The 12,305-nt window shown below is 38.6% G+C and overlaps 1 protein-coding gene across 11 annotated transcripts in view; it reads left to right on the forward strand.

Moving 5' to 3' along the window:
- The window catches only part of atp2b2 (ATPase plasma membrane Ca2+ transporting 2), a 90,558-nt gene extending 83,802 nt beyond the window's left edge, over positions 1-6,756 (forward strand). For 8 of the 11 annotated variants that reach the window (XM_077528475.1, XM_077528473.1, XM_077528472.1 and 5 more), the window contains one exon: positions 1,304-6,756. In XM_077528475.1, coding sequence (XP_077384601.1) covers positions 1,304-1,615 — 312 coding nt within the window. In that variant the 3' untranslated portion in view covers positions 1,616-6,756. The remainder of the gene's footprint in view (positions 1-1,303) is intronic. The other 3 variants (XM_077528477.1, XM_077528480.1, XM_077528479.1) reach the window with 2 other exon arrangements.
- The last annotated feature ends 5,549 nt before the right edge of the window (positions 6,757-12,305 follow it).

A 12,305-nucleotide genomic window follows, 5' to 3' on the forward strand; every position in this document is an offset into this window, starting at 1 on the left:
ATTGTGAAGAAAGTCAGTGTAGACATAAGAAAGCAAATCAATGTTAAAGCTGAAAACTGGAGAGTGCCCGGTGGGATACAACGTGATGGTCGATGACCATGCATTTTTTAAATTTGATTTCTTTTCACGTTTGTTTGTTTTTCTCCTGTGAGCATTGCATTGATTAACGTGGCTTGTTTCTAGGTAAACAGCACATTGGACTAAAAGCGTATACTTATAACAGGCATTTGTGTTGCTTTGTTTTTTTTGTTTTTTTTGTGATGTTCCTCACAGTTTTCCTATAGTGCACGCACCCAACTTGAGTGAAATGTTTGGTAATGCTTTGAAAGCAAAACCCTCTTCTCGCCCGGCCTTCTTATTAACAAGCGCCAATGGGGGGAAGTTGACGTGATGTAACAAAGTATGAGCCGCCATATTGGTTTTGGGAAAACAAAGGTGCTACGGTGATTTTAAAAAAACATTTATTTATTTATTTATTTATTTATTTATTTTTAAGGCATCTTTGAAGAGACCATAACATTTGTCATAATACCTTAAGATCAGTTTTGTTTTGTTTTTTTTGGGGGGGGGGACCAGTGGTATGTTTTTGTACTGCGGAAACTATTATCAAGGTCAAAAGAATAGGGCTGTGCAATTAATCAAAATTCAATTGCAAATTTAATTATTACACTCCACAATTACAAAATCAGCATAATCGTAAAAAAAAATTAGAATGCTAATTTTTTAGTTTATTTATACATTTGCATCTTTTTTTTAATTTTAAAATAACTAATTTAATACATTTTTGCTTCATCCAAAATGAACTTGTATAATTAGTGTTTCAAAGAATTTTGTCTTAATATTTTTTATTTTGTTTTTGACGTTAGAACATTTTCCTGTTTTCTACCAAAAAAAAAAAGTTTTTGCCAACATAAATAAATATATTTTTATTATTTTTATTATTATAAAAGGTGTAATCTGCAGTGTTGAATGGAATCTGATTTAAATGTTTTGTTTTTTTTCCCCCAGTACCAACAATTTAATTTGACCTTCTCGAAACTTTGAAATAAACATGTTGAAGTTGCTGTTCTCAAACAAGGACCTGAATGGCAGAATTGACAATAATCGATCCATGATTGTACCGCTTTGGGAGATTCAGTGTCAGTAACGACATTTTACCCAAGACCAATGGGGCAGCTTTGTGTTAACATGACGCACTGGGATGTCCGACCTCATCCATGAGAAGCGCCCACCTCCTCCTCCTCCCCGCCGTCCCACCCACTTCCTAATCCCCACGTGTGCTCTTCTCTTCTCCCCCCGGCAGATCCGCGTCGTGAACGCATTCCGCAGCTCCCTCTACGAAGGCCTGGAGAAGCCCGACTCCCGCACCTCCATCCACAACTTCATGACGCAGCCCGAGTTTAGGATAGAGGACTCCACGCCCAACATCCCGCTCATCGACGACACGGACGACGACTCGGCTCGCCGGAGGGGGAAGTACTCCAGCCAGCCGACGTCGCCAAACAAGAACAACAACGCCATCGACAGCGGCATCAACCTCACCATCGACACCAGTAAATCGGCGGCCTCGTCCAGCCCCGCCAGCCCTTTGCACAGCTTGGAGACCAGCCTCTAACCTCCTGGTTTCGGAAACCGTCACCTCCTCAAGTAACCGGTACATACAATCAAAAAAAAAGAAAGAAAAGAAAGCTTAAGAAAAAGCGAAACAGCCACCTTGCATTTGTGGTTGTGTCGCTCGCGTGGAGGAGCAAACTGACGAGATGGAGGAGGAAAACAAACACTGGAACCTCCCCTCTCCTCGTAATTATATTCTGATTAATATTATTGTTACATTATTATTGTCGCTCCTGCATGAATGTACATTGGCCCGAGTTTTATTTAAAAAGGGTTCCACCCACCCTCGCCCTCCCGTTTGGATTCTTTTGCGGTGGACGTAAGGACAGCGTCGTCCTCTTCTTCTCCTTCTGCGTGGCATGTTCACATGACATTTGGTCATGTGACCGGGTGCCAGGGCTCAACTTGCACAGCAGCTTTGCACCGCCGCCCGCCCAAAAAAGAAAAAGAGGAGCGCAAAAATAATACAACAGCGATTTACGAGCATTTACGGGATTATATTCTATAAATATGAACACATAAATATATTTACAGTAGAGAGAGTTTTATCTTTGTTTGTCGGCATGTTGCCTTGTTCCTGCTTTGAATGGCTCGAAAGTACTTTGGACTTATTTATGTCTTAAAAGAGAATGTAATTTGTTTACAAACCACTTAGAGATATACTTCCTGGTTTCTAGAAGAAGGGACGCCGGAGGTCAGACAGTGTGTTATTACTGTTGCTGAGGATTAAAACTAAATGGGAAAAAAAAAACAGAGGGGGAAAAAAAAATTGGAAGAAAAAAAATTGTGCTGGAATTTGCCTGCTATCTTGTGAAATATTGTAGATATTTTTAGAGGATAAACAAACAAAAAGAAACCAAACTATAATGGTAGTAAATGTGGAATCTTAGTATTATTCTTTACGATTGTTGGGATGGAGTTGCCTTTGGTTTATTTGTTTTTGTTTGTTTTTTTTCTTTTCTAAAGAAAAGGCATCCACTGGGACAGGGGGAGTAATTCTATCATTCGCTAACTTTCTTTCACTGCTGCTTCTTCCTTTTTATATATAATATATAATTTTGTTGTTGTTTTTTTTCTTCCCAGTTTAAAGGTTGATATCAGGACCTTAAAAATGAACTGCTTTAGTCACATTAGCGGAAGTAATATATTTTGCCCTCACAGGAATCGTTTTTAAACAATGTCATTGGGATATATTGTTGTTGTTTTATTATTATCAAATTCAAATCAATTTCAATGCATTTCCTCTGTCAGAGAGAACAACATCCACACAGCGCTGTAGGCCATTTTTAAACAAACAAACAAAAAATTGGTTGCACTATATTTTATTTTTTAGTTAACGGTAGAAGGTTTAACCCGTACTCATTAAACTACTAGTTTGGTCTTTAATAAACTAGTGTTTTGCGTATTCAACTTTTCCGCCACGCTCCGCCCACATGCAGTGTCGAAAACTAAAATTACCGGGTTTTTTTGCTCATCTGTCTAGCCTACATGGTTTAAATTAGGTAGCAATCGGACTAACTTTCTAGTAGTAGTTTGTTTTAAAGAAATTGACCCTGAAATGACCATTTCAAACCAAAATGGCAGACTTTTTTTGTAGGTCTACTCTTGATAGGTAATGCTTACCAAATTTCATGTCAAGTAAAACTGGTTTCAGGGACTTAATTTTGAGTATCACCCAGTTCCCAAGGAGTCTTGAGTCATATTTGGGATCAATCAGACAAAATTTTGAGGAGTTGTCTTTTTTGACCAATGGAAATGACCGTAAAATGGTCACTTCCAACCAAAATGGCAGACTTCCTGTGTTTTGGTGCATGGCTTCTTTATACTTTTTTGTAGGTCTGCTCATGACAAATTATACGTTGCTAAGTTAAACTGCCTTCGAGAAACTGATTTTGATAACCCTGACCTTGTGGAGTTGAGTTAGAAGAACTGGATTTTATGGTGATTCATCAAATTTTGGTGCTGTGTCGACCGCACGCTATAGTGAAAACTCAAATTTCTCTAAATTTTGTTCACAAATGTTTTGGTTTAAATTTGTGAGCAATCAGAGAAAAATTATTGGAGTCATTCATCTTTGATGGACTCATGACCTATAAATCGTTATTTCAAGCTAAAACAGCAGACTTCTTGTGTCTTCCTGGCCATGACTTCTTGACTTTTTTTTTGTGGGTCTACTTGTGATAAACATGCCTACAAAATTTCATGCTGCTAAATCAAACTAGCGTTCAGGGCTGGATTTTGTCAATCCCGAGCATGTGCAGCCGAGTGATAAGAGCTTCGTTTTTGCCTTGTTCCGCCCACATGCCATGGTGAAAACTCAAAAGCTTCCAAATTTAGCGTCACCCAGTTCTCTAGTCAGCTTAGCTCAAATTTAGTAGTAATCGGGCCAAATTTGTAGGAATAGTTGATCTTAGATTGCTGAAATGCCCCTCAAATGGAAGCCTCAAACCAAAATGGCAGACTTCCTGTGTCATTTGCTCTTGGGTTCTTAATATTTTTTTGTGGGTGTACTTGTTAGCTATGCCTACTTCATTTCATGTTGGTATATGTATCTTGCTAACATGTCCATTTGTTTTTGTTTTTCATGGACAGAAATCTTTTTATTACTGTTATTATTTGTTTAAAATCTTGGCTATATAGTTTTATTTTTATTTTTTTTAATCCAGGTTAATTCAAATTGATTTTCCTCCACAGACAGCCTCACATCACTGTCGGCCATTTTTAAACATCTCCGGGGGAAACAGTGACACAAAAATGGAATGTTGCTTTGGCTCTTTTTCTATAGACATATACATATATCTTAAAAAAAAAAAGAAGGAAAAAAAGACTTTTTCTGCACTATTTGGTTATGAATGACAATTTACGTGGTGTAAAATCTAGATGTGCTTTTTGTGTGTTTTAACCGAGCTTGTCTTCCTGCCGTCACGGAATATACAGTACTCTAGCATCTCAGCTGTGCTCACTTATAGTTGTAATATTTATTGTGCTTTGACCGATCCACACGATCAGCAGAGGCAAAGTTACACACAAAAAAAACCCCCCAACATATTGCACTCGGAAGGAAAAGGCCACTTTAAACAAGCCTGTACTCTTTCTATTACTAACTCAAGACACTGGCAAACGCGGCGTGTTCTATAGGCTCATTATGCAAACCATAACCATTTTTCTACTAAATAAGTACACGCTAATATTACAATCTACTATCCAAGCTGTCCCATCTCGTTTGCTCCAATCCTCGCGTCTGATCCCATATGAAGAGGGTGCACAAGCTTTACCAATCCGCTCAGGCCTGTCGGAAAATAATTAAGTTGACTGAACATAAAAATACTTGTGTATTTATTTGATTACTTGTCAGTTAAAAAAATAAAAACAACAACAACCAAGGCACACACACAGTGAAAATACAGTGGAACCTCCAAAGTCATTTCCCCTCATTGGAAATAATCCAAGTACAATGCTTAACTGTCAAACAAGAAGAAATGTACAGAATAAAACTAAAATACAGGAAAACCACTCACCCTTTTGAAGGCTAAAGCCCTTTTCACACTGCAGTTGGTCTGTGCGCTAAGATAACACTACTCCACCGGCTCCTCTCCACTCTCAAATAGAACATATGAGGTGCATTGCCGTCGAGGCAGAAGTCCACTCCCTGCTAAGTGCAGTGTGAAAAGGCCTTGAGAGGATAAGAATAGGTGTTTGGGGGCAGTAAGTATTTTCACCTTTTCACACATCACATTACATAATTTATCTTGAATGAAGCACCGGGAGAAACATAGTGGAAGGCCTGAGCCAAAATTGGAATCTGGAACCTCAAGCTGTGAGGCAAACATGCTAACCACTATAGCACACTTGTGAAATTGAGTTAATAGTAGTTTTTTTGGTATGAAATTTATGCTTAGCTGTAAGTGAGAATTTGGGGTTTTCACAACACTCATTAATGTGCACGAGCACAATTCTCTAACACAAAAACACATCCAGCTTGAACCAAATAACGCTAGCAGTACTAAGCTAGCTTTAACACTGTAAACAAGCCAACGTTAGCCATTGATGCTACAATGGTAGCATGACTCCTTCGTAAAATTGTTAGTATAAAACTAAATGTTGTTTATATTATTATTATTATTTATTTATTTATTTTTTGGGGGGGGGGGCATACAATCAAAGCAGGTGATATCGCTAACGAGATGTTGCTAATTCACAATTCAGTCACTTCTGTTTGCTAGTCTTAGTTTTTGGCTATCCCCACCAAGGGGTGCATAATCCGCCAAAATTTGCTGAGTTATGCTGATTAATTTAAATTTAACGTTTTTGGACATTCTTTGGAGGTTCTACTGTAAATATTTTTAACGTCTCTCGTAATGCGTCAGTAACGAAATTCAACTCAAAATGTGATGTCCACGCTATTTTCACCCCTACCCCAATGCCACCGCTGATGATAACGATGAAACTTGCAATATATTCTCTCACCTGCCTCGATGTACTGTATTTAGCAGCATGCAGTTTGTGGAACCAAGAAAAAGAGACATGCCAACAAGCTAACTAACCTTTTGGCATACATGCTTAGCCATTTAATGGATAAGTGATTTAAGTGTTCATCTTGTTTTTGAAACTATTTTTTTTCTAAATCTATACAATAATTGTAAATAAAGAACTCAATGTCTTTGTTCATTTAATACTATGCAAAAAGTCATGCTTTTTTTCCCCCCCTCCCTGATTGTTACCCACCCTTAATCCTAGAGTGTGTTGCTGGAATGTTTGTGCTCTCCAAAATCAGTTAAATGATGTGATGTAAACAAATTTTTCTAGCTTGAGGAAAACTTCTATGATGATGATGACAAATGATTCTGTTACTACGGGGGAGGATGCTCATAATGATGATAATCAACTGTGACTCTTGCTGCTTGACTGTCCCACCCATCACCCTCCTTGACAAGAGCGCAAGTGGAAAACGAAAAAAAAAAAAACAATTAAAAAAAATATGGAAAATCACTAAATAAATCTCCCAGAGCAGCATGACCCAGCATGGTGTGTCCTGGCCCCGTGTCACATGTCCTCGTCTGATTCGTTGCACTTTTGCTGTATCGCAGATTTATTGCTTTTGTATTCATTTTCGTGAGTGACCCATAAACCAGTGTTTCTACAGCTTCCTGTTAATGTCTTGAGAGGTAACATTTACTAGAATTTAAAATACATGTCAAACTGTTACTGATACGTGTACAATTCATCTCCTGAGGATTGCGTTTGGCTGCTTTTATGTTGAAGTTGAAATCTTAACTTGACTTCAATTAAGAAGGGAAAAAAGAGCATCTTGCAGCTTTTTCCAGACCTCATTTTGGTTATATGGTTATTTCATATTATTTTTGTATTTTTTTTAATATGCATACTACTAGTAAATGCATTCCCAAGCTGTAAATTTTATGCCAAGTCGGCAGGGGGTGCTATATCCCCAAACGCTATATCCTCCATCCATCCATTTCTACAACACATACCCACAAGGGTGGATCATATATTTCTCAGTGAGCATATCACAGCTGGTTTAGGACAAGAGGCGTGCTACACCCTAGACTGGTTGCCAGCCAATCGTAGACTCTTTTTCCTTTTTATTTTATATTTTTTAGCAACCTATCCATCAACACCAGCAAATCACTTTACCATTTTTAATTTAATTGGTATTTTTCCCTTTAGGATTTTAATTTATATTAAATTTACTACATAATTTTAATGTTATTTCTGATTACTGAAATACGGTCCAAAAAAAAAATGTTCATAAACCAGGCCAATAATACAAAAAGGCATTCTCAGGCTGTGAAGTTCATACCAAGGCAACAGGTGGCGCTATAGAATCAAACCCTATTTTTTTCTCCTTTTTATTTTATGATTTGAATTTTAAAAAAAAAAGAATTGTTTTTAGTAATATTCCGACTGGATACAACACTTTAAATACAATGTTGGAAATGATCAACCATAGAGACGAGTTCATGCTGCTGATGGCCACCGAGGGTTGATTTGAAGTAGAGGAGTTGTTGACAATCTTTGCTTTGCCGTTCTTCACATTGCAGATGTGGCAGTATGCAATGCACACACCTGCTGAGCATACTGAGCTGCATTGATGGGCCTGCACAGTGTGTGAGCCTGCCGGGTCATCTTCAGAGGACAGAGCCATCATGTTGGTTGTGTAACTGGTAATGTACATTTCATATCCACTAGAGGGCAGTAGCCTACCATTTAGACCCTATAGAAATAATTTGTGATGAAGAAATGTGGAGTATTTGCTCTTATTTGACAGTGTGGAATGACAGATTCTTCACACATTTGAAATTGCTTTGCATTTGTTTATATATCATCATAATAATATACATATATACATAATTTATATACATGTATTTATGTCATAATGATGACATATTAACAAAATGTTTATATACTTGGAAAGTCATCAACAAACATTTTAATATGAGGAACAACCTTTGACTGTTAAATGGAATTTTATGACATTTTCGACTTGTAAGAATCTTGTTTATTTCCTCAACTGCTCGTCATGATGATGATATATTGGTAGAATACTCACATATGTGGAAAATCATAACCAAGCCCTTCATTGATGACATATTGGCAAAATATTTACATATCTTGAAAGTCTTCATCAAACCTTTAATATGAATGTGACCTGATGGAGGTTGTTTGTGACTTTGTTAATTTAGTCGTAAAAAAAAAAAAAAGTTCTTTCCTCGATTGTTCATCGTCATGATTATATATTGATAAACCAAGTGTAGCTTTGGAAAGTACTCATCAAGCCTTTTAATATGAGGTATGACTCGATGGGAGTTTGATGGTCAGTGAGTTTTCACCTTTTTGCGGTTCAACTTTGACCGTCAACGCTAACACTGAAGAACAAGCTGAGGTCAATTATTTTTCGAGTTGTTTTACTCCTTATTGTTGACGTCTTTGCCATTTTTATTGCTATATTAGATCTTGTTGACCTTACCAGTATGACTCGCAGATGTTTTTGCGGTTTTCCTTGTTGGCCACTTAGGGGCAGTGTAACAATGGCACAAAATTGGTCAAATCTGCAAAATTCCACTCACCATGTTGGCATCAAGCACGAGTGTAACACAGTATAGCATCAGCATGCGTAGCTGTGCCTGCTCGGGGGGGTATCTCTGCACGGCGTGTGAATATAGAGTGTGCTCCCACAGCTCGGAAGATTAGCGCTCGAGTGCATTCAAGTCCATGAGCTAGGGCCCTTTTCCAGGAAGAAAACCCCTTCAGTGGGCCCCCAAGATGAATCCCGCTGCTTTTCCTTTCGGCCCAAAAGCAGACGGCCGTAACTGACAGCTCTTTTACAATGGGCTAACATTGGCTGTTTTTTTTTTGTTTTTTTTTAGGGGGGGTTTATGGATATGTGCTGTGTTACTGTATGTACAAGATAAGTGGAAATACTTTTGCTCCTGTGGGAAAACATATAGTTCAAGGGTTGATGATAAACGCATTGCACATTCGTTAAAAGCTATTTGATACATTTGAGCAACTTACAATGGTGCGACTTTGTTTATGCAACTTAAAGTCACATTTATGACGTTTTATTTGTTCGCAAGGGGTCATGTAAGGCGAGAACAATTGGGTGATTGTGATGGGCTGCAGTGACATACACTCCCCTCTAGGGGTCATCTGTGACCCAGTGTTGTCCCCATGCCACAAAAAAGTCCACCAATCTCAACAATCTGGCTTCTTGTCGTGATGGATTTGTAGTTGATGAGATACAAAACATAATAATAATAATGTTCAGTTTTGATTGGCACCTCCCGAGGCTGAGGTGTCAACCAGCATTCGGGGAATTTATGGGGGTGGAAGATGATGATGATGATGATGATGTGTCACCTCACCCCAGACTGATCAATATTTTATCTATGTGTGAGGATGAAAGATTGGATGACAGTAATAAAGATAGAGAGCACTTCAGACAAGAAGAATAGTTTATAACCTAACCTATAATTGAGCGTCGTTATTAATTAAAAAAGGAGACACAGTGTCCCCCTACAATTTGTGTAGGCAGCCTTGAATAACAAAAATACAAAAAAAAAATGTAATTGCTAATAGAATCAATGAAAATTGTGTGTTTTTAATGTGTAAAACAGAATAGAACCAATTTAGTGGCAAGTTTGTTGAACCTGAGTTTGGCATCTGCTTTGTGCGCCTATCCGCACTCCAATACAATCTAATTTTAAAAATGCTGTCAATAAGGATCAGTTTGTGTAGGAACTATGAAAGAGAGATTTTTGCACTAGTGGCCAAAATGGAGCTATTCCCCACTAGAACCAGCAGATGGTGCTGTGGTGGGAGAAAAAAAAAGTTTTTTCCCCACTTTTTGGGTCTTTTGCTCAGTGTGTTCCCTGATTATTTTTTTTAAATAATTTATTACCATAAGACTATTTTTATTTTTCAATAAAAGATCTGGCTGACTATCAATAACAATAACCATAACTACTAAACATACATTTTAGTACCACTGTGCGAATTACAAACTATCCCTTATTTCTGCATATCCATCCATCCCTTTTCTTGACCGCTTATTCCTCACAAGGGCCGCGGGGGCTGCTGGCGCCTATCTCAGCTGGCTCTGGGCAGTAGGCGGGGGACACCCTGGACTGGTTGCCACCCAATCGCAGGGCACACAGAGACGAACAACCATCCACACTCACACGCACACCTAGGGACAATTCGGAGCGCCCAATTAACCTGCCATGCATGTCTTTGGAATGTGGGAAGAGACCGGAGTACCCGGAGAAGACCCACGCGGGCACGGGGAGAACATGCAAACTCCACCCAGGAAGGTCCGAGGCAGGACTCGAACCGGAGACCTCAGAACTGGGAAGCAGACGTGCTAACCACTCGACTACCGTGCCACCCTATTTCTGTATATTGAGAATAAATATATATCTGACACTATAACAGAGAAGAGTGCCTCCTTGTTTGCCCTATTAATTGAACAGCAATTCATTTTCACATATTTCCTCTGCGAACCTTGCATCTGCAAACGCACCTGATCCAATTTTCTTCACCTCCTAAACGAAGTATTCCCACTTGGATAATGTTGCACTGCTCACAACATAAATAAAGGACTTGACTCTGGCTGAAAAGCACACACGGTGTTTGCCAGCCGCTTTGGGTGGCCATAATTTTTATGCAGGCCACTTCCTCCCAGCTTCTAATGACGAGTGACCCGAGCGTGAAGGGATTCTTAGAGACTGGGTCAAGCCTTAAGAGTTAGGGGAGTTCCTTGTGCAGCGAGCATATCACGCCTGGAAACCCGGCGAATCAACTTGTGTATGAACAAACAACCTACAAGCTTTTGAAAGCTTTGAATCCCCGCAGCGCAAACTGTTGTTGTCCCCCGAGCAGCGTGTGACATCGGACTTTATGACAGGCGGATCATTTATCATGAGCTGCTGACAAAGACAATCCCGTGTTCTGATTTTTTGCTTTTTGTCTTTCCTTTTAACAAAGGAGTCTATTGGTATGCTGGAGCTCACAGTGACTGCTGCAGGAGACAAAGAGAAGTGAGTTGGTATGCTGCGAGCAAGGCTGAAAAAGAGAGAGCGAACAAGACTGTTGACATCAATTGACAAAATCAAACCGGGGGTCACTGTCTCCAACTAGGCCAGGTACAAAGAGAGAAGTCTTAACTTGTTTTGTGCTGCTGGGGTTTTCATGAATGCAGCTTAATGCTAAGCTCATGTCACTTTTGCAGGACTTAGAATTCGTTAAACGTCTTAAAAATTGGGCTGATATTTGTTTTGACGTTCACAATTCACATTTAATACAGAGGGGAGTTTAAAAATGTAATCATTATTAATCGCGTATAGTATATTTAATAGTTAACTCACGATTAATCACAAATGTTATCTCTGTTGTAAATGGACAATAAAATAAACAATATTTTTTTTCTCATACTCTTTACATAACAGTGGAAAAAAATGTTAAACTAATAGAAATATAGCTGCATCTTTTAATCATTGATACTATAATTTCATAATCATAAAATTGAGTTAAAAAACATACTGTACTGTAAAAAACCTGTGATATTGATTTGTGTTGAGGTAATTTTTTCTGCCATCAGATGGCATAATTGCATTTGTAAGACGGTAACAGCTGAGTACATTTTTCTTTTCATTAAGAGCCTTCTAATCTTTAACATAAAGTAACTTGTGAAATTCTGCACATTTTTAAAATTGTAAAATACAACTTGACCGCAGTCTCCACAAATATATGCATTGTTATTAAATCTATTTCTGCTAAATTTTGAAGTGGACATCTCTGCTGCGTTGCGACTGGAATTCCCCCAGTACAGTACAAGTAAGAGTGGGGGTCAGAGCCTGATGTCACACTTTTTATACTTTTATATATTTCTTGGAATCATTACATCATACAAATGTGTACCAGATGAAAGACCAAATTCTCAGGTATATATTTTGTATACATGTCATTTTCATATTTTGTGACATGTTGCACCGTCACACGATTAGACTGCATCTCAGGATGTCACTCATAACTTTTTGACCTGAAAAATTCTTGTGCAACTTTGAGGCACAATTTTGCCCAATTTTCCATGTCCAAACCTTTTGGGTGTTGGATTAGGCCCAGTCGTTCTCAAATAGGGGGTGGGCCCCGCTGGGGGGGCCGCAGTGTGATGC

Source organism: Festucalex cinctus, chromosome 8, assembly GCF_051991245.1.
Source record: "Festucalex cinctus isolate MCC-2025b chromosome 8, RoL_Fcin_1.0, whole genome shotgun sequence".
Taxonomy (NCBI): Eukaryota; Metazoa; Chordata; class Actinopteri; order Syngnathiformes; family Syngnathidae; genus Festucalex; species Festucalex cinctus.